This window comes from Sus scrofa, chromosome 9 (genome assembly GCF_000003025.6).
Source record: "Sus scrofa isolate TJ Tabasco breed Duroc chromosome 9, Sscrofa11.1, whole genome shotgun sequence".
Lineage (NCBI taxonomy): Eukaryota > Metazoa > Chordata > Mammalia > Artiodactyla > Suidae > Sus > Sus scrofa.
The window spans coordinates 10,979,642-11,002,526 of NC_010451.4; the positions used below are offsets into that span (position 1 = coordinate 10,979,642).

Consider the following 22,885-nt stretch of genomic DNA (forward strand, 5'->3'; position numbering starts at 1 on the left):
ATGAGACAGATGACTGTGGGTTGGCCTCCGCCCTGCGCCCCGCTCCCTCGTACATTTTTCTTGCCTGCAGCAGGAGCACAGCTCATGCGTACTGGATGGGTCACCCAGCGTCATCTGTTCAGTGCGCAGAGGTGTGTTGAATCAGCCTCTAGTTCCTCAGTCCTGCTAACGCCCGAGGTCAGACCACACTGTCTTTCACTCTACCTGTTACAACAGCCTCCAGCAGTTTTCCTTTTTCCTCCTGAGTCCTGCACAGACTATCAGAGTGACCGTTCTATTTTTTTTTTCTTTTGTCCTTTAAGGGGCGCACCCGCAGCATGTGGAGGTTCCCAGGCTAGGGGTCAAATCAGAGCTGTAGTCGCCAGCCTACGCCAGAGCCACAGCCATGCCAGATCCGAGCTGCATCTGCAACCTGCACCACAGCTCACGGCAACGCCGGATCCTTAACCCACTGAGCAAGGCCAGGGATTGAACCTGCAACCTCGTTGTTCCTAGTCAGATTCGTTTCCGCTGTGCCACAATGGGAATTCCACCTTTCTACAAAGAGAATCTCATCCTGCCTTTCCCCTGTGGAAAGCATTTCATTAACCCCCACCCCTGCTTCGGGGTGAAGCCTCAGCTGCCTTCCTCTTCTGCCCAGTCTTCGCCCCCCCAGCGCCTCCCATGTACTTCCTTGCGCTTCTCCAGAGCTACTTATTTGTTTGAGCGTTTTGGGGCCACAGCATGCAGAGGTTCCCGCGTCAGGGATTGAACCCTCACTACAGCAGCAACCCAAGCAGAGCAATGACAATGCCAGATCCTTAACCCGCTGGGCCACCAGGGAACTCCCAGAGCTACTTGTAATACCACAGCCACCTGGTGTTGTTTCAGGCCTCTGTGTCTTGGCATATGCTGTTCTGTCTTTTTCAAATGACACCCACCCCCACTCCCCGTCCCCCAACATCTGATAACCACTACCCGAGCCTCAAAACCCAGTTCTGACAAAAGCTTCCTCTGTGAAGGGAGAGCCGGCTGCCTGCACGAACACCCCGACACTGGCCATACATCCACCTCGGAGCACTGGGCATTCGCTGTGTGCCAGACGCTCCCTCTGGGCAGCCGCTGCACTGGCCAGATTCCTGGGCTTGTAGTCATCAGCCTGTTTGACATGTTGACGTGAACTGTGCTTGTACCTGCCTCGTGTCCTGGCCTGCAGCCCTGAGGTCCAGGCTGCTCCTGGCTCTTGTCACTGAGGGTCCCTCATCATCAAGGACTCACACGGTGCTGGCACATGTGGGAGACCCATATGTGGAAGGGAGGAAGTCAAGTGGGAAATAGGGCAGGACCACTGTGAGATCTGACCCTAGGCTGCTGGGGCCTCTGATAGCAGAATCCAGGATCCTGCTGCTTAATACAAAAGATGCTTCAGCTTCGATAGTCCTGGGGCTCCTGCTCTGACTTTGGGTGAGTGGTTCTCAGTGGAAAAGTCCTCAGGAAATTCCCTGCAACCGCCCAAATGCTGGGCCAGTGAACCGGTCCAAGAGGCTGCTGACAATCCAGCTCAATATGAAACGCAGCTTTGTTATCGGGGTGGCAGGAAATAAGTCAGTTCTGTCCCTGGCTTCAGCTGCTCAGACCCTCAATGTGCCATTCTGCCATTCTTTCTCTCTCTCTCTCTCTTTTTTTTTTTTTTTTGTCTTTTGTCTTTTCAGGGCTACACCCGAGGCTTATGGAGGTTCCCAGGCTAGGGGCTGAATCGGAGCTACAGCTGCTGGCATACATCACAGCTCATGGCCACACCAGATCCTCAACCCATTGAGCAAGGCCAGGGATCGAACCTGAGTCCTCATGGGTGCTAGGCAGGTTTGTTAACCACTGAGCCACAATGGGAGCTCCCATCCTTCTCTTTTACAAAGCTTGCCGATGCCCCCGCTTTGTGCTTGGCACCGAGGACAGAGAGAGAAATTAGACCGTTCCTGCCCCGGAGAAGTGGCTTGTCTGGGGGAGCAGGCAGTGTGCTCCAAGACACAGCCCAAGACAGGTGAGTCACCCCGTGACTGCGTCCCCAGAGTAGATCCCCGAAGGAGGAAGGAGTGTGGTGCATTCCAGGAACAGAGAGAAGACAGGTGAGGGGTACCAGGAGCTCAGGGACAGGACCCCACGGTGAACCTGGGGAGGCCTTGCAAGGTGGGGGGAGGGGGAGGGGCAGAGTCTTGTAACTACAACAACAGCTAATGTTATGTTACTTGGAGCTCTCGTTACCTGCATTCCTCTAGCTGGTTCGCTTACTTTAACTCCTTAACTCCTTTAGTTGTCTAATAACCCGTGAAGTTAATAAATGAAGTTAATAAATTGGGAGCTCCCAGCTCAGGTTACAGCTGCGGCTCCGATTCAACCCCTGGCCGGCGAATCTTCCGTATGCTGCAGATGTGGCCAATAATAATAATAATAATGTTGTGATTATTATTAGGAGCCAAAGGAAGCCATTGAGTGGTGTCAAGCAGGGAAAAGCGATCAGATCTCTATGCGAGCAAGTTCCCTCTGGCTCTGGCAGGGAGCACCAGAGGGGCTCAGAATGGATCCTCTGATGGGGATACTCTGGGTTCATACCTGACGGGGAGACCTGTGGGGGCCCACGCCCTAATGGGCCAAGGGGGTGACTCTGGGGTGGGGAGAGGGAGTGTATCTGAGAGCTGCTAAGAGGGAGGGCTCGCAGCACCGGCTAGCACTTACCATCAGCGGGACTCAGCCCGGGCCTCCAACAAGCCTCCCCTCCTGCCCTTGGCAGGGTAGGGCCCTTCTGCCAGGCCAGCCCGCACCTGGTCTCCTTCCAATAGCGCCCCGCTCTTACCCAACACCAGACTCCAGGTCAAGTTTCCAGCAAACCAAGCCAAAGAGTCAGCGGTGCAAATGAAAAATTCCCCAAACCATCACTTTGCCATATGGCTAATAAGTCAAAGACCAATTCACCCAAAGCCAAATCAAAGTTAATCCCCTAAATTTGCATGTTTCTTTTCAAAACCAGTAGGCAATTTATAGCAGTTGGTATTAGGTGGGGTAGATTTTGGGTTTGTATTCATATTAAGTAGATAAAAAAGAATACTTACAAAATATGCATAAAGTATTAAAAATACAAAACCCTCACCACTAAAACCAGTTTGTTTTTTTTAATTAACACTTCCAGAAACAATTTTTAAATTACAAAATGAACATTCCCGTAACTTTGGGAACCCCCTCAGTGCCCTTCCCCCGTCCTGTCGCCTTCCTTCCATCCCAGAGATAATCGCACTGCCAGATGTTCTGCCTTTCTCCTTGGCTTTGCTTTTCTTTTCTTTTTTTTTTTTTTTTTTTTTTTGTCTTTTGTCTTTTTCCTTTTTTAGGGCCACACCTGCATATGGAGGTTCCCAGGCTAGGGGTCTAATCAGAGCTGTAGCCACCAGCCTACACCACAGCCACAGCAATGCCAGATCGAGCCACATCTGCGACCTACACCACAGCTCATGGCAACGCCGGATCCTTAGCCCACTGAGTGAGGCCAGGGATCGAACCTGCAACCTTATGGTTCCTAGTCAGGTTTGTTTCTGCTTTGCCACAACGGGAACTCCTCTCCTTTGCTTTTCTTTATGGCTACATAATTGTATTTTCAAAGAGTATTTTTCTTTTAGTTTTGCATGTTGTTTTTTTTGGCCACGCCCACAGCATGTGGAAATTCCCCAGGCCAGGGCTTGAACCAGAGCCACAGCACTGACAAGGCCATGTCCTTAACCGCTAGGCCACCAGGGAACTCTTGGTTTTGCATGATTGTAAACTTTATATAAAGGGAATTTGAGTGCGTGTATTTTTCTGACTTATTTTTTTCATTCAATATTATGTTCCTGAGATTCAGAGCTGTTGATGCTTAGAGTTCTAATTCATCCATTTTTCTTGGCTATATAGCTTTCTTCTGTATAAATACGTTGTAATCTACGTATCATTGAATTGAGGGACACTTAAGATAGCTTCAGTGTTTTCCCTTTACGCGTTGCGCTGCTAGGAACATTCTTGAAGATGTCTCCTAGGGCACATATGCTATGGAATTGATCTAATTCATTCTGTACAAAATCACATGAGGTACATATAATTAGCCTCGTTTTGTAGATAAAGTCATTGAGGTTCGGGAGATTTAAATCACTAAAGATAGGAGTCTAATAAGTGTGAGACTTGTAGGAGTTCCCGTCGTGGCACAGCAGAAACAAATCCGACTAGGAACCATGAAGTTGCAGATTCGATCCCTGGCCTCGCTCAGTGGGTTAAGCTTCCTGCGTTACTGTGGCTGTGGCTGTGGCTGTGGCTGGCAGCCGCAGCTCCAATTAGCCTGGGAACCTCCATATGCTGAGGGTGTGGCCCTAAAAAGCCAAAAAAAAAAAAAAGGAAGTGTGAGACTTTTATACGTTGAATCTCCCCACCTCATGAAGTGGTCTCCCAGGAGAAATCCACCCTCTGACCCGTTCCCTGAGTGGAGTTCCTCTCTGGACACTTCTATGCCTCCCCCTCCCCTTCCCCCATCCCATTCCTCCCAGCATCCACCAGCCTCATTCCTCCTTGGGCCCTTCCTCTCCATCCCTACCCCCACTGCTATCGGGGTTTCAAGTTGCTGCCAGCCACCCCTGAGTTAGAACCTCGAGTCAAGGCCTTACTATCTCCCACCTACTCTCCCCACATCCCCTGTCTTGCAGCCTCTTGCCCCTGGTCAGGCATCTCCCCTCCCCTCCTGAGCACCCACAGCTCTGCTCTACTCTGGGAACCCTGCCTCCTCTGCCTAGGACGCAGCATCTCCCTCTCCCAGTCTTTCTTGTCCATTTCCCCAGCAGTTCCAGAGAACTCCTCTCGTGGTATTTAGCACCTTCTAGCTCATGTCATTAGGACCTGTTTTATTCTCTTTTATCTCCCTTGGGCTTTGCACAGGATGAGTAACAAATATTTAATGAAAGGATTGATTATCACCCAAACCACTTCCTGTGCCGTGCCTGGATTCGTTTCAGTTAATGTTTACTGATCTGCCTTCAAGTACCAAAGGTTGTGCAAAGCCCTCTCGCTCTGGGCCAGCCGAGCCACACTCTCTCCATCTCATCTCTCCAGCTCAAGCAGAGGGTCTCCCCTGCTTCTGGGACCTTGCTGGGCACATTCTTCCTCTTACCTTAGAATTCTAGCCCCTAACAGCAAGCACATAGCTCTTTCAAGTTGAAGCAGCCCTGTCAGACCCATTTGATCTGGCCACCCATTGAGTGCTGCAGGTTTCCTGATTTCCATTTTGCAGATAAGGAAAGTCCAGAAGTATGAAGTGATTTGTCCTGGTCCACGCAGAAAGTCTCCAGAATTGAATCCAACTTTTCTAACTTCGGAGCCCTTGATTTTTGAGTTATTTGCTTTATTTTATTTTGTTTTATTTTTTAACATACTGCCACTTCTTCCATGAAGGCTTCATGAAGGCAGTGGAAATTGACAAGACTGCGTGGCGTGGCAGAAAAGGATGCCAGCTTGGGGTAAGGCAGCCTTTAAGTTTGAGCTCCATCATCTAGTAACTGTGTGACCTTCGTCAAGTCACTAACCTTCCTTCAGCTCACAAAATTATGAAGATTCAATGGAAAAAAAAATGTCTATAAATTTCCTTTCCTGTAGCCAGGGCTCAGTCAATCTCAGCCCCTTACCGGCCTCACTCTGCCCTCCCCCACCCCCAGTCCCCCCCACTCCAGTACTCCCAGCTCTGGGCCCTAGAGCCAAGCGTTAGTGTGTGCATGTCGGGGATTGCTCACCCGCAGAAGATGGGGACACTGGGTTTGGGACAGAGAACAAATGCATATTTACGCCCTCACTCCTGGGTCCAGCTCTTAATGTTCCTCTGGTTGGTTGGTTGCCTTTTGACAGCATATATGTGTGGGTTTGCCCACCACCTCATGTGGCCTGGTGTAGCGACAGTGCATAGTCTCTGCGCTCCTGCTCCCGAGGTGAACCCGTCACCCTGCGCACGAGCTACCAAGCTGCTAAAGAGTGTGTGCTTCCCTGAAGCCCACAGCACCTTCGAGGGATTTTTTTTTTTTTTTTTTTTTTTTTTTTTGGTAGCTGCTTTTCATCTCAGAAATTATTCCCTGCCAGACAAACGGCCTATCAGTCCATTTCTGAAGACTGAACCAAGTGCCAGCTCATGTTACCACATACCAGAAATAATTACTATAATGACTGAGGCTGGCAGTTCCTGGGCATTTATATGTGTGCAATGGTACTAAGTGCTTTATACACATGATCTCATCTAATCTTACCAATAAAATATTGAGATGCGTGGTTACTCCATTTCAAAGATGAGAAGACCAAGGATTAGAAAGGCTTGGTGACTTGCTTAAGACTGCACTAGTTGCAGAGCTGTGGTTCACAACCCTTTCTGATTCCAAAGCTCAGAGTTCTTTTCCTGCCCAAAGAATCTTCTCAGTCTCTTAGTGGAAGGTAAAAATCCAGAAATGCCTCATGCATTGCAAATGTCCCTTTGCTTCTGAATATAAAAATCGGTTCTGAATATAAAGCCTTCCTCTAGAGAAGAAGGTTAAGGAACTGGGGTGAGAGGAAGACCTGCTTTTTTTTTTTTTTCTTTTTCTGGCTGCACCAGCAACATTTGAAATCTCCCAGGCGAGGGATTGAATCCCAGCCATGGCCGTGGCAACGCTGAATCCTTTAACCCACAGTGCCGGGGCTGGGGATCTAATCGAGCTGCTGCAGTGGGATTCTAACCCACTTGTTGAGTACTTTATCGTATTGAACTTTTGAACTTACCGACTGGAAAAAAGAAAGAAAGCCCAACGTAAAAGTTGAGAATTACGTCTTGTTCGGACAGCTGCGAGACATTGCTACAAAGACGTAAGGGAGGAGCCAGGATACGTAGGAGTTTTTGCATCAAAGACCAGTTAGTCGGAACGTCAAAAAGATTACTGTTAGTTAAAGAAAACCAGACATCTCAAGTTAATGAATTTAGGGAGGAAGGATCAAGAGGGCGGAGGAGTAAGACTTGCGAGCTCAGCTTCTCCCATAAGCACCTCACATTTATGAATGTAGTGCCTTTTTATGCATGGGAACGTGCAAAATAATTACGGAAATCATTTCTTTGATATGTATCTCATCCATCTGGGGCCAGTAGCCTGTGCTTTCTCATTCTGAGTCTCCTCTGGGTGCATCACTGGTGGTGGCTGCGGTGACGGCTGCTTGCTGTCAGGCATCGCTTCTGTCCTGGGTCACTGCAGAGGGGTGGCTGTCTTGGGAGGCTTGATGGCTGCAAAGCAACCCTTTGTTTGTTGATGTGGCAGGCAACATTTTTTCATTGACAACCTATGTCGTTATTCTCCTTTTAACCTAATGCAGAGGGATGGAATATGCCACTCCACAATGTGCCACTTTGGCATGTGGGTTATTCTGAGCTGAAAGCAATCAAAACCTAGCACTTAGGAAAAGCTTTTTACCTCTCCCTTAACTGCCTAAAACTATTTAGAAAGGAGGCCTGTACCAAGAAGAGAGTTATTACTAGAGACAAGTAGAGAAAACATATCTGAGAAACATATCTGCGTGGCAGGGCAAACGTGTTTGTCAAACATTTGGCTCTTCTCACTGTTATCAGATGAATCAGATCTCCTGCTTGCTGCTTACAAAATCAATTACATACGCAAAAATGTCTGAAGAAAGGAAAAGGGGCATTAATCAAAGGCAATCTGGGGAGACGGTGGACCCAGCATCCCCCCAAAACCAGCTCCAAAGATTCTGCTTGGCCATGAACGCTTTTAAAGGGACCCAGGAAAAGAATCTCTGTTGATCATTGATTGAACTGGGGGGGCAGAGGGGTCGCCATTCCACACAAGCCTGTGTGCAGGCTTGGTGGCACCTCGAGATCTCCCTCTAGATGCTGTCACAGTTTGGTCACACGGTTTGTTCAAGAGATTACTCGAGGGGAAGCTAGCGAAGAGGTCTGGTCATCTGTTAATTACTTCTTCTTTATTTCTACTTCTTTGATCTATGGAAGAAACCAACCAGTTAGGCAAGGCATAGTGTGATTAAAAGATTTGAAAGATGTGCGTGGGCCAGAGATGCCCCGTTTAAAAGTTAAGATGTAGCTTTGCTAAACTGACAAGGAAAGGGGTTTCCTGCTGAGGGGGTTTCCTGCAAAGAGCTGCTTACATCACCTCCCTCCCTTCCTTTCTTCCTTTCTTTTCTTTGCTTTCGCTTTTTAGGGCCGCACCCTCGGCATATGGAAGTTCCCAGGCTAGGGGTTGAATCCGAGGTATGGCTGCCGGCCTACACTACAGCCACAGCAACAGGAACGCAGGATCCGAGTCGTGTCTGCAACCCACACCACAGGTCATAGCAATGCTAGATCCCCGACCCACTGAGCAAGGCCAGGGATCGAACCCCCAAACTCATGTATACCAGTCAGATTCGTTTCCACTGGGCCACAACGGGAACTCCTTCCATCACCTTTCTGGGAATTACCTTCCCCAATTTGAAGCCTCAGACTCTTATCCCTTTCCTTAGCTCAGGATGGTAGATAAACCTCAATTGCCTGGCTGCCTTTGAGTCTCATATATTTGCATAAATTTGTTTTTCTCATGTTAATCTTTTTTTTTTTTTTAAATATGGATGTGGGGTGTCTCAGCCAAGAACCTAGAAGGGTAACAGGAAAATTATTTTTCCTCCCCTACGCAAACTTTTTAAACAAATTAAAATATAGTAGAACAGGAGTTCCCGTCGTGGCACATCGGAAACGAATCTGACTAGGAACCATGGGTTGCAGGTTCGATCCCTGGCCTCCTCCCTCAGTGGGTTAAGGATCCGGTGTTGCCATGAGCTATGGTGTAGGTCACAGACACAGCTCGGATCTGGTGTTGTTGTGGCTGTGGTGTAGGCTGGCAGCTGGAGCTCTGATTTGACCTTTAGCCTGGGAACATCCATATGCTGTAGATGCAGCCCTAAAATGACAAAAGACAAAAACAACAACAAAAAAAACATAGCAGAACATTTAGAAGGTACAATCAGTAATTTTTAAAAAAGCCATTCCTAATCTTACTTTCCCTAGGTACTCATTTCTGGCTTTTTCCACGCACACACTAAAAAATTGGATTATATTTACATATACCATTTTGTAACCTGCTTTTTACTCATATTACTTTTCATGTCTGAATATAGATCTGACAGTAGTGGTGAAGTTTAAGCTGTTTCCAAACCTATGAGAAGACTGAGATGAAAAATTAAAAATAATAATAACAATAATAAAAGGAAAAAGGAGTTCCCATCGTGGCACAGTGGAAACGAATCCAACTAGGAACCATTAGGTTGCCGGTTCCATCCCTGGCCTCGCTCAGTGGGTTAAGGATCCGGCGTTACTGTGGCTGTGATGTAGGCCAGCAGCTGTAGCTCTGATTTGACCCCTAGCCTGGTAACGTCCATCTGCCGCGGGTGCAGCCCTAAAAAGACCAAGAAAAAAAAAAATGCTGAGATGAACTTTTTTTTTTTTTTAAGGCTTTTTTTCTTTTAATTTTATTTTCCCACTGTACAGCAAGGGGGTCAGGTTATCCTTAGATGTATACATTGCAATTACAGTTTTTTCCCCCACCCTTTCTTCTGTTGCAACATGAGTATCTAGACATAGTTGAGATGAACTTTTTTGATTGGGAATTCGCGGCATCCTGTGCCCTTTACTGCGGCATTGCTGGGTCACAGTAGGGAGGCAGGACCCGCAGGGAGGCAGCAGCAAGAGCCGGCTCACCACGGGGGCACGCTGGGCCCTGGGCCCCCGGGCGCTAGAAAGGAGGAGTCCAGGGACGGGGCCAGGCCGGGAGGCGGCCGAGGGCGGCAGGGGCAGGTCTGGGCTGGTGTCGGCTTCTCTCCTGTCCCACGCTCTCTGGCTTGGCTGGAGCTGGATAGAGCACTGATGGAGCTGCCGAGGTTCCTGGCCGGGACCAGCTCCTGGAGGGAAACCTTGATTCTCCTCTGGACCTAAACTCGGTGGCACTGGCAGACAGGTGTCCCCGCTGGGAAGAGGTGCAGACTAGGTCAGGCGAGTGCCCAGAGCTTGCTACACTTAAGATCTGCAGGCACCCAAGACTCTGGTCAGTCCCTTTGACGGAGTCAAGACGGGGTCTGTCCCCTGCTGCCTGAGGGGAGGCATGTGTGGGCATGGGGAGGTGGCCGCTCTCAGGGATGCTGGTGGAATGGCGGGAGGGGAGACTTAGGACCTGTGTGGACCACAAGGCCCCTACACTCGAGTTTCTTTCTTTCTTTCTTTTTTTTTTAAATCGTTTTATTTTTTTTATTTTTATTTTTTGCCATTTCTTGGGCCACTCCTGTGGCATATGGAGGTTCCCAGGCTAGGGGTCGAATCGGAGCTGTAGCTGCCAGCCTATGCCAGAGCCACAGCAACGCGGGATCCGAGCCGAGTCTGCGACCTACACCACAGCTCACGGCAATGCCAGATCCTTAACCCACTGAGCCAGGGCAGGATCGAACCCGCAACCTCATGGTTCCTAGTCGGATTCGTTAACCACTGCGCCACGATGGGAACTCCTCTTTTTTTGTTTAAGGCCTCACCTATGGCATATGGAGGTCCCAGGCTAAGGGTCAAATTGAAGCTATAGCCTCTAGCCTATGCCACAGCCTCAGATTGGCCTGCACAGGACCCAAGCCACGTCTGCGACGTACACCACAGCTCAAGGCAATGCCAGATCCTTAACCCACGGAGCAAGGCCAGGGATCAAATCTGCATCCTCATGGATACTAATCAGATTCATTTTCGTGTGTCACATTGGGAACTCCCACTCAGAGTTCTTAATGAAACCTTTCAAAAATTATAAAATAAGGCATACACAAAAATAGAATAATATAAGCAATCTCTATGTACTCGTTCCCCAGCTTAGTCACTTCTTGTATTTTCCTATATTTGCTTGTCAGCTGTTTTGTTCTTTAAGCAATGAAGCATTAAGTATACACTGAATGTCTCTGTGTAATACTCCCTAATTCCATTCCTTTCTCTCCCATCTTGAATTTGGGGCTTATCAATTTATCAGCTCAATGCATGTTTTTATGCTTCTAGTACATACGTATTTATGCACAAAATAGATGGCTTGTTTTGCCTGTTTTTAGCTTTATATAAATGCTACCCTCCTGTAACTATTCCTGAATATCCTTTTTCCCCCCTCTCAACATTACGTTTTTGAGCTTACTTCAGTATAACTGCTGTATACTGTTTCATTTTGTGATTATGCTCCAGTTTGTTTAAACGTCTTTCTGTTCGATAAAGGATCACGCAGTGAACATTCTTGAAGATACCTCCTCATACACAGCTGTGAGACTTTTTTAGGATATAGTCCTAGGATTGTATTTGCTGAATCATGGTGTCCGCACAGCTTCACCTTTGCCAGACAGTGTGTCCCAAAGTGATCATCAGTCATTTCCATTCCTGTCAGCCGTGTATAAAATTCCCTATTCCTTGTAGTTTCCAAACTTGAGTTATCTTAAGAAAGGTTTAAAAAGTTTCCTTCCTTAAGTTCAAGTTTCATCTCTCCCATTGCTCTCAATTATACCATGTATGAATTATTTTTCCTCACTAAGCCTGGGCATTCTTATTTGTAAAACAGGTTAATGATACTTATCTTGCTATGATGACTAGGAGAGTTAAATAAAATAAGGCAACAAAAATTGTACTTAAATGCTTGGCTAGAACTTGATAGTGCCACACAGATAGTAGTGGTAGCTTAGAAGTAGATGGTCAATGTGTGTTGAGTTCACAATATGCATCAAGTGTTGTCCTAAACGCTTAACGCTCATTATCTTCATTACATGTAGTGGCGACCTTATTAGCTTGAGGTGCATATTAGCATAGCTTTTCAGGGGAGAGCCACAGTATAGATAGTTCAAACAAATTGCTCAGAGTTACAGTGAGAATTAGAGGCACTGCTGGATTCCGATCAGGTGTGTCAGAGTTTGGGCTTGAAACTGCAGACACTGGAGAATCGCTGAAGGAGAATCATTCATTCATTTGCCTGGCAGCAGTCTGTGCCACCCTCTAACTAGTAATCGTTATGATTATATCCATGAGGCAGTGTAGGGGAGAGGAAGGAGAAAGGTTGGAGTTAGATGACCCACTGTATGCCTGGCCCCGTGCTGGGCACTAGGGCTACCCTAAAGACAAGGCACTTTCCTTGCCCTGAGGCTGCCTGGAGCCTGGGTCCGTGTCTTTCAAGATCTGGTTCCCGGACCATCCTTCTGACAGGGACCCTGGCTCCTAGTTCAACATTCGGAGTCCCGGGTCCCTGTTCCCCAGAGATTCTGATTCACTTGGTTTCTGGAGGAGCATTATGAGCAGAGGTTCTGACATTCTCCTCAGTTTGAGAGCCACTGCTCTTGCTGGTGAGGAAGACAAATAAAAAGACGGCTACCATACAGAATGATGAGAGTTACCAAGGCAGGTCCTAGAAGGAGGTTACAAAGGCCGGTTCTGGAGGAAGCCTGGTGTGAGCTGAGACCTGACAGATAAGAACAAGTTAGCTAAGAGGGCAGGAAAGAAAGGGGAAATTCAAGCTGAAGGGAAAATGAGAGAAGTGGCTCTTTTAGAGATTATTTTAAAGTGTTTTCGTGTAACTGGAGGGTAGGAATGAAGCGAGGCCTCAGAAATTGACAGAGGGAGTTCCCGTCATGGCGCAGCGGAAACGAATCCGACTAGGAACCATGAGGTGGTGGATTCGATCCCTGGCCTCACTCCGTGGGGTAAGGATCTGGTATTGCCGTGAGCTGTGGTGTAGGTCAAAGACACGGCTCGGATCCCAAGTGGCTGTGGCTGTGGTGTAGGCTGGCAGCTGTAACTCCAATTAGGCCCTTAGCCTGGGAACCTCCATATGCTATGGGGACAGCCCTAAAAAAGCAAAAAAAAAAAAAAAAAAAAAAAGGACAGAGAGTCATAAAGGTCACCAAAAGCCTTGCTGGTTATATCAAGGAGTTTGGACTTTACCCTACAGGTAGTGGGAAATTTTTTTTAGAGGAAGGCAGCAGTAGTTTTGAATTTAAGAAAGAGCCCTCTGGGAATTCCCACTGCGGCACACTCCGTTGGGACTCTGACGGCAGCAGCTTGGGTCTCTATGGAGGCGCGGGTTTGATCCCTGGCCCGGAGCAGCAGCGGGGCTAGAGTTGAGAGTCTGGCACTGCCACAGTTGCTTCGTAGGTTGGAGTCAATCCCTGACCTGGAAACTTCCATATGCCGCAGAGGCAGCTGTTAAAAGAAAGAGAGAGAGAGGAAGGAAGGGAGGAAGGGCCCTCTGGCAGACACAGTGTAAGGAATAGGCTGTGGGACTGGAACAGGGTAGGCTTTCAGGAAGGGCACAGGCATTAATGACTTAGAGACAGTGGCGAAGAGAGAAGGGGAGACGTGAACAGATGGAAGAGTCCATGCGGGTGATAACTGATTAGATTCAGCCGGGTGGGGATAGAGAGGCGTTAAGACTTTCTTTTTTTTTAATTTTTAAAAAATTGTAACCATTGTTATTTCCCCAATACATTTTTTTTCTACGGTACAGCGTGGTGACCTAGTTACACATACATGTATACATTCTTTTTTCTCCCATCATCCTACTCCATCGTAAGTGACTAGACATAGTTCCCAGTGGTTTTTTTTAATTTTTAAAAATTGTAATCAATTGTTACTTCCCCATTACATTTTTTTTTTTCTAAGACTTTCTTGAGGAAACTGGGTCAATGGTTGTGAATTTCACTGTAGTTTAAAAAACACTGAAAGAGAAACCAGTGCGGAGGAAAAGGACCAGATTGCGTTAGGACATTTCGAATTTGAGATCCTCATGAAATATCCAAGTAGAACTGTCCAGAAGATAGGAGGAAATACAGGTTTGTGGATATCCTGCTGGTTACTCGCTCAATATCCTCTCCTTCTGCTTTCCTAGCAGAAGTCAGTTTTATTTGGGACAGTGATGTGCCCAGTTGAAACGTCCACCACCGCCACCCAGCCTCTCTTGCCAGTCCTCCCAGAACTCTCTATGGTCGGTCATGAGCTCCGGTTCTGACCAATAAGCTCTCAGTGGCCATCCCTGAATGGAGGTTCTGGGAAAGCTATTGTTTTCCTGCTAATAGTGTAAAAGCCCAGTTGATATTTACCTTTCACACTTGTCCTTCTTCCTTCTTCCTGCATTAACACGGTCGTGATGCTTGGACAAGATGCAACCATTTTGAACCGTGAGGATGAAGGCTCAATGCTAAGGGAGGCAAAGGAGAAAGAAGGAGTCAGCCTTTGTGGAGCTATTGTATGGCCCTGGGCTGTCCACCCTCTGAGAAAAATAAACTCCAATTTAGTTAGGCCACTGGGACTGGTTTTCTGTCACCTGCAGCAAAACATGATCCTAACTGATTCAAGGACTAAAGCTCTGGAGACAGATCTGGGTTAGAGATAGAGATTTAGGTCAGCATCTAGATGGTAGCTGGCAGCGTTTGGGTGGATACAGGGAAGCTAGGTGCTCAAATGTGCTCAAGTGTAAGAAATTCTTACGCATAAAAGGACAGGGCTTAGTTTGTGGGGCAGTGTTGACAGGAGCAATACGTAGTCACCAGGCAAGTGTCTCTGGGTTACCTGTTTTGTTGTTGATGTTTCCATAACCTTATTCAAAACAAAACAGTCAATTTAGGGCTATTCAATTTATAATCATCCCCTCTCCCCCTTAAACTTTATTTTGTAACCCTTTCAGGTACTTAAGCAAGGGCTAATGACCCTGGTGCTAAGCGTGACATGCTTCCCAAGGGTGTGTGTTTGGGTCTCGGGAGCAGACTTGGGAAACCTCAGCTCTCCTCTTGTTTTCCCAGGAAGCAAGTGCCCCTGGAGTACCTTCTGGGAAGGTTGGTGCAAGGACTGCCTGCCCAGGACCTGTGTTGCCACTTCACCTGACTGTCCTATCTTTTGTCAAGATTGTTTGCAACAACTTCCTAATTAAGAGGCCAGTCAAGCTCATTTGCCTGATTTCTCTCTTCTCCCTACCCTGCCTCCAACAACCAAAACAATCCCCACACCAAGCCTCTTCTCCCAACACATGGAAACAGGTTGTTTTCTTTCTTGATCCCTTTTGTTGTCTCTGGGATAAAGCTCAAATGCCTTACCAGAGCCTGTTAGTTCCCAACCTTCCATCCTCCGTCCCTGGAAGCTGCCCCCGTGGCACTTCCACCTCTGCACACGTGGTCAGCCACCCTCAGTGTCTCATTCTGCCCGAAATTCTGTTGCCCTTTCAAGCCTTTGCGGGCTCTTTTCTTGCCTAGTACTGCCTTGTCCATCTCCTGCACTGACTACCCACATCCACCCAGTGCAGCTGCATTAATCTGCTGGTCTTCCAGCAGCCAAGAAGGGCTGGAAACGCCGGAGCGGTCCACTTCCGAAGCTTCCTCCACACCCCCTGCACCGAATCGCTCTCCGAATCCTGTTGATTTTACCCCTTAAATGACTGTTGATTTTACCCCTTAAATGACTGTAAATCTGTCCCCTCCTCTCCACCACTGCTGCTACTCCCTTCAGGAGCCTCCATGTCTTCAGTCTTGCCCAATGCAGTCTCAATCCATCTTCCCCTCTGTAGATGTTCCCATGTCAATCTGTTCCTTAAAACCTCTGGGTCCCAGAGGTCCCTCCTGGCGCAGCAGGTTAAGGATCAAGCCTTGTTACTGCAGCGGCTCGGGTTACTCCTGTGACTTGGGTTGGATCCTTGGCCCAGGAAGGTCCACAGGCCACAGATGCAGTCCCCCAAACCCCCCAAACCCTGAGGTCCCTAAGGGAATTCCCCCAGCAGAACTCTCAGGCCTCATTTCCTACACTCCAGGTGCAGAGGGAACTCAGCTCCAAGGCTGGCCCCCAGTCCTGTCTGTCCTGCATAGCCCCCTTTGGAGCCCCTGCAGGACCTGCTGGGCACAGTAGTGAGAATGTGGCCTCTGGTACCAGAGTGCTTAGATTCCAGCCTCGGCTCAGCCAAGCTGTGTGCGCTTGGGTGATACCTCACCTGTCAGTTTCATCCTCAGTCAATGAGAGCGAAAGTTGCCTTCATCCACAGCGTTGTTAGATTTTTCAAAGGTAAAACTGAAGACTCCTCGGAAGAGTGTTAGGAGCAGAGAAAACATTATCCAAGTGTTAACTCTTATCATTGTTTGCGAGACTTCATTTGGGTGCTTGAGATTTGTCTACTTTGGCCTCTCTACTGTCTAGAATAGTGCAAGAGAAACGGCAGCAGATGGCTTGTCACTGGGGTACAGGTTGGGGGGGGGGATGGATTGTGAGAGGAAATTCTGAGAGATTAGGGGCCAAGGAAGTTTAGCTGTTTCAAGGCCTGTGAAATTGATTTTTCATTCTCTGTAATCCAGGTTTCATTTTAGTTTAGAAAACAGGTCTTATGGGGACAATCAGGCCCAGATGTTTCCTCTTCTTTCCCCCCAGCACCAAGGAGGCCTTCTCTTCTCTTCAAAGCAATAATACTGCAATACCAGGAGATGTATTGACCTCATTCCGTTTCCAGGTACTGTATTTTGCAACTATGTTTCAAATTTAATCCAAACATGAAGTGGGTGCTACTGCTTCCCCATGTTTTAGACCGGGAAACCGAGGCTTAGGTTAATAGGGCCCAAATCACAGCTTATTAAGGGTGAGTTTGGTCTACAAGGTCATGTCTGCCACAATCCAGAGCCAATACCCTTGGCTACTATGGCCGATTGCTTCATAAAAGTGGATTTGTTACTTCATCTGAGAAATATCTACAGACTTGTTCGCATGCCGGTTGCTGGAAGCATGAGATGGATGTGGGTGATTCTTTCCCGCCAGGAACACATAGCTGCTGCCTCTTAGGTACAAACTAGTCGACAGGCAATGAGGCCAAGTGTGAGAAAGGCACAGGCAGCTGGAAAGCAAGAAGAAAGAAGCACTAACTGCCTGAAGAGTGAGGCCTGGGGTCCAGCTACAGAAGCGACCCTTGAGCCTCAAAGTCTGGGACTGAGTGTGACAGTTATAAGAATGATGTGTCTGGAAGCATAAGCATCAGCAGGGATATAAAACATATTCTTTAATGCTTATCATGTATTGTAAGTGACAACAGAAAGCTCCAAAATGATCTGTACTTTTTTATTCTACCTTAACAAAACATACGTATCTATGTTTTAATAAAACACACACACACACAGAAAAATGGAAAAATGTTTGACCAGTTATATAGCAAAATATTATCAGTGAGGAGTTCTTGTCTTTGCTCATTGGTAATGGACATGACCAGTATCCACGAGGACAGGGGTTTGATCCCTGGCCTTGCTCAGTGGGTGAAATGACTGGGCGTTGCTGTGAGCTGTGATGTAGGTCGCAGACGCAGCTTGGATCTGGTGTTGCGGCGGCTGTGTCATAGGCCGGCAGCTATAGCTCTGATTCGACCTCTAGCCTGGGAATTTCCATATGCAGCAGGTGCAGCCCTAAAAAGGACAAAAAAAAAAAAAAATTATCAGTGGTTACTACCAAGTGATGAAATATCAAGTGATTCTTTATATATATTTTTATTATGAATTATATTTTTATTGTATAAATACATCTTGTATAATGAAACAATTTTATTGTGGGACTGTAAATTGGTACAGCCACCTTTTTTTTTTTTTTGTCTGTTCTGGGGCCGCACGCGTGGCATACGGAGGTTCCCAGGCTAGGAGCCTAATTGGAACTGTAGCCGCTGGCATATGCCACAGCTCACGGCAATGCCGGATCCTTGACCCACTGAGCAAGGCCAGGGATCGAACCTGCAACCTCAAGGTTCCTAGTCAGATTCGTTAACCACTGAGCCATGACGGGAACTCCTACACAACCCCTTTAGAAAACTATTTGGTGTTATCTAATAAATTTGAAAATGTGAAGACTCTTCCATTCATAAGTAATATGGCAAAGAAACATTTGTGCGTGTGTATCAGATATGTATAAATGAATGCTCAGAATAGCATTGGTTATAATAGCAAAAATGGGAAACAACTTATATTCATCTTAGGAAAATGGATAAATCCATTGTGGCATTGTCAAGCAATAAAATACATTATAAAAGACTAAAAATGGGAGTTTCCGTTGAGGGTCAGCAGAAACGAATCTGACTAGGAACCATGAGGTTGCCGGTTCGATCCCTGGCCTCCATCGTGGGTTAAGGATCCGGCGTTGCCGTGAGCTGTGGTGTAGGTCTCAGACGTGGCTCGGATCTGGTGTTTCTGTGGCTGTGGTGTAGGCCAGCAGCTGTAGCTCTATTCGACCCCTAGCCTGGGAACCTCCATATGCCGCAGGTGCGGCCCTAAAAGTACAAAGGACCAAAAAAAAAAAAAAAAAAAAAAGATTAAAAATGAAGAAACTACAGCTTTATGGAGAAAGTGCAGCTTTATGTCACAACATGGATAAATCCCGTTTTTGTTTGTTTGTTTTTGTCTTTTTGCCATTTCTTGGGCTGCTCCCACGGCATATGGAGGTTCCCAGGCTAGGGGTCGAATCAGAGCTGTAGCCGCTGGCCTACACCACAGCCACAGCAACGTGGGATCCAAGCCGTGTCTGCGACCTACACCACAGCTCATGGCAGTGCCGGATCGTTAACCCACTGAGCAAGGGCAGGGATTGAACCCGCAACCTCATGGTTCCTAGTTGGATTCGTTAACCACTGCGCCAGGACAGAAACTCCTGTTTGTTTGTTTTTTAATGGCTGCACCTGCAGCATATGGAATTTCCTGGGCCAGGGATTAAATCCAAGCCATAGCTATACCACAGTTGTTGGCAACACCAGATCCTTAACCCACTGCCCCACTGCACTGGAGCAGGGGTCAAACCCATGCCTCTGCAGTGGCCCAGACTGCTATAGTCAGGTTCTTAACCCACTGTGCCACAGCAGGACCTCCTGGATGAATCTTAAAATGTTGATCTTAAAAAAAGTTTTGGAAAAGTACTATATGAGTCCACTTTTATAAAATTCAAAAACATACAGAATCTTTGCTCAGGGGTACATTCATGTGATAAAAGTGTATAGAAAGATAAAGAAATGATAACAAAATTCAGGAAGTTGGTTGCGGTTGCTTTTAGGAGGAAGAGTCGTGAAGTTGGAGAAGGACAATCAAGGGCTTAAGGAATCCATCAAGTTCTATCTCTTAAGCTATATTGATTTTGCTTCATTATTATTCTCGAAACCTATGTATAAGTGATATATTATTTTTATATATTTCATAATAGCGCTTTTCTTTCCCTCTTTTTTTTTTTTTTTTTTTTTAGGGTCCCACCTGTGGCACATGGAGGTGCCCAGGCTAAGGGTCCAATCAGAGCCGAAGCCTCCGGCCTAAGCCACAGCCACAGCAACTTGGACCCAAGCCGCGTCTGTGACCTACACCACAGCTCACGGCAACGCTGTGTCCTTAACCCCCAACGAAGGCCAGGGATCAAACCCACAACCTCACGGTTCCTAGTCGGATTCGTTAACCACTACGCCACGACGGGAACGCCAAGTGTTACCTTATTATTATTGTTGTTCTACAAATATTCCCTGAGCAGCAATTGTGTCTGGACTGGAGATTCAGAGATAGAATGAGTCAGGGGCTGAAACATCAACTCCTAAACAGACTATTATGCAATGTGAGAAAGGCTATGGTGGAAGGAAGGTCTGGGGCTGCAGGAACATAGAGGGGCCCCAACCCAGGCTGGGTTCCCCGAGAAACTTGGGGTTGTGTCCCCAGGTTGGGGTCTGTTGGACTTGACCAACAGTCTAATCCCCCACAGATAGGGGCTGGGGAGGATTGGCCTCACTGTAAGAGAAGCCGAGGAGTAGCTTGTAGATCATAAGATCACTTAATCTGCAGTGAGCCTACACACTCAGTCTTTGTGGGTTCAAATTTCCTTTTTCAGTTATGAAGTTATGGCGCAATGTATCTCATGTGGAAAAAATGGATTACAGCTTGATTTCTTTTGTTGTCTTGGAAACTAGTAGAAAGGGTTTCCTTAAAGGAACCTGAATAAAACCTTTCAAAATGTGGGTTCTCATTTGTTAGCTGGAAAATAAACACAAACATTGGAAATATCCTAAATACCCAGGAGTAAGGGAATAGTAGCATGGATATTTAATAATTAGGTAAATTGCGGTATAGCTGTAAAATTGATAATAACTATTAATATATTTACAAGGACTTTTAATGGCATGAGAAATGCTCGTAAAAATACGCTGTACAAAGGCGTTATTAGTTCTATCATGTAAAAAAAAATCCATAGATAAAATGCTCGAACGGAATATACTTTAATGTTGACAATGGTTATAGCTAGTTGGTGAAGATTATAGGTGATTTCCTCTCTTTTGATATTTTTCCTCTATTTTTGTACTTTTTTGATATTTTCCAACATGAGAATGTATTTTTCATTTTTTAAAAAAAAGCTTTTAAGATATAACTCACATACCACATGGTTCAGCCATTCAGAATGTTTAGTGTACAATTTAAAGTATACAATTCAATTTTTTCGTATTTACGGAGCTGTGCAACCTTTACCAGGAACTATTTTATTTTATTTTATTTTATTTTTTTGTCTTTTTGCCTTCTTTTTTAGGCCCGCACCCGTGGCCTATGGAGGTTCCCAGGCTAGGGGTCCAATCGGAGCTGTAGCCGCCGGCCTACACCAGAGCTGCAGCAACGTGGGATCCGAGCTGCGTCTGCAACCTACACCACAGCTCACGGCAACGCCGGATCCTTAACCCACTGAGCAAGGCCAGGGATGGAACCTGCAAACTCATGGTTCCTAGTCGGATTCGTTAACCACTGAGCCACGACGGGAACTCCCAGGAACTATTTTAGAACACTGTTATCATCCACAAAGAAACCAACCATGTTCCCACGAGCAGTCACTCAGTATTTTTATTCCCCCTCGCAGCCAACAACGAATTTATTTTCTCTGTGGATTATCCTATTCTGGATCTTTTGTATAAACAGAACCATCCAAAATGTACCTTTTAGTGTTTGGCTTCTTTGATGAAGCATCATGTTTTCAAGGTTCATCCATGTTGTATCCTGTATCAGTATTTCATTTCTTCTTATTGTCAAATAATATTCCAGCGTATGGATAGTCCACCTTTTATTAGTTCATTCATCAGTTGATGGCATTTGCAGCATTTCCACTTTTGGCTCTTGGGAATAGTGCTGCTGTGAACATCCTCGTACAGTTTTTTGTGGACCTATGTTTTCAGTTCTCTTGGTGTACATCTAGGAGTAGAATTCTTAAGTCACATGGTAACTCCACTTAGCATTTTGAGGAACTGTTTTTTTCAAAGGGCCTGCATCATTTTACATACCAGCAGTGTTCGAAGGTTCCAGTTTCTCCACATCTTTGCTAACAATTGTTATTGTTTGCCTTTTTGATTATAGCCACCTTAGTGTGTGTGAAGTAGCATCTCAGTGATTTGCAGTTTTTTATTTTTTAAATGCCTGCACCGGCAGCATATGGAAATTCGCAGGCCAGGGACTGAATCTGAGCCATAGCTGTGGACTATGCCACAGCTGTGGCAGTGCTGGATCCTTTAACTCAATGCACTAGGCTGGGGATTGAACCTGTGCCTCCACAACGACCTGAGCTGCTGCAGTCATATTCGTAACCCACTGCGCCACAGCAGGAGTCCTGATTTGCATTTATAGTATGGCAAACATGAACACCTCTTCATGTGATAATTGGCATTTGTTTGTCTTCCTTGGAGAAATGTCTATTCAGATGCTTTGCCCAATTTTTTTTTTTTTGGTGTTATTTTTCTGTTTTTGAACCGTAGGAATTCTTTATGCATTCAGAATACAAGTCTCTTATTAGATACATGGCTTGCAAATAATGTTCTCACATATTTGATATCATTTGTATCAAAAGTTTTTAATTTTATTGAATTCCAATTTGTTTTTTCTTTTGTCACCTGTGTTTTTTATATTTTGTAAAAGAAATTATTGTCTAACTCTAGGTTACAAATATTTACTTTTATGTAAACTTTTTTTTTTTTTTTTTTTAGTCCTGCACCTACCTCACATGGAGGATCCCAGGCTAGGGGTTTAAGGAGAGCTACAGCTGCCAGCCTACGCCACAGCCACAGCCATGCCAGATCTGAGCCTCATCTGTGACTGACACCACAGCTTACAGCAACTCTGGAGCCTTAACCCACTGAGCAAGGCCAGGGATTGAACCCGTAACCTCATGGTTCCTAGTCGGATTTATTTCCACTTCACCATGGCAGGAACTCCATGTTCATGTAAACTTCTAAGAGTTTTAGCTCTTACATGTAAGTCTAGATCCATTTTGAGTAACATTTTGTTTATTCTGGCAGATGGACTCCAAGTTCATTCTTTTGCATGTGGATATCCAGTTGTCACAACACCAGTTGTTGAAAAAACTATTCTTTTGCCTATTGATTTGTCTTGGCATCCTTGTTGAAAATCAATTGACCGTAAATGTATGGGTTTATTTCTGGAATCTCAATTCTATTCCATTGATCTACATGTTTATCCTTATGCCAGTACCATACTGTCTTGATTGGTGTAGGCTTGTAGTAATTTTTGAAATCAGGAAGTGTAAGTCCTCTAATTTTGTTCTTCTTTTTCAAGATAGTTTTCGCTGCTCTGGGTTCCTTAAAATTCCATTCATTGCTTTTATACTCAGGGGAGAAATTTTTTTAGAAAAGAGGGAAAGGAAAACAGGCATTGCTGAAGGAACCATGAAATCCATTTTGTATTTTCTCAGTGATACCTTTTCTTTTGGTCAGGGAAATTCATTTTTCTCTCCTAAATTTTGTCCTGGTCGTGGTAGGTCTCCCCCCACCTCGCCTCACCGCTGATGAACAATGTTCAAAATACTGACTTACCCAAGCTGCAT

The 22,885-nt window shown here is 46.1% G+C and overlaps 1 protein-coding gene across 1 annotated transcript in view; it reads left to right on the plus strand.

Moving 5' to 3' along the window:
* Positions 5,437-22,885, plus strand: part of ACER3 (alkaline ceramidase 3) — a 182,309-nt gene continuing 164,860 nt past the window's right edge. The window contains exon 1 of the mRNA XM_021062556.1: positions 5,437-5,501. Within this exon, the coding sequence (XP_020918215.1) occupies positions 5,489-5,501 (13 nt within the window). The 5' untranslated portion in view covers positions 5,437-5,488. The remainder of the gene's footprint in view (positions 5,502-22,885) is intronic.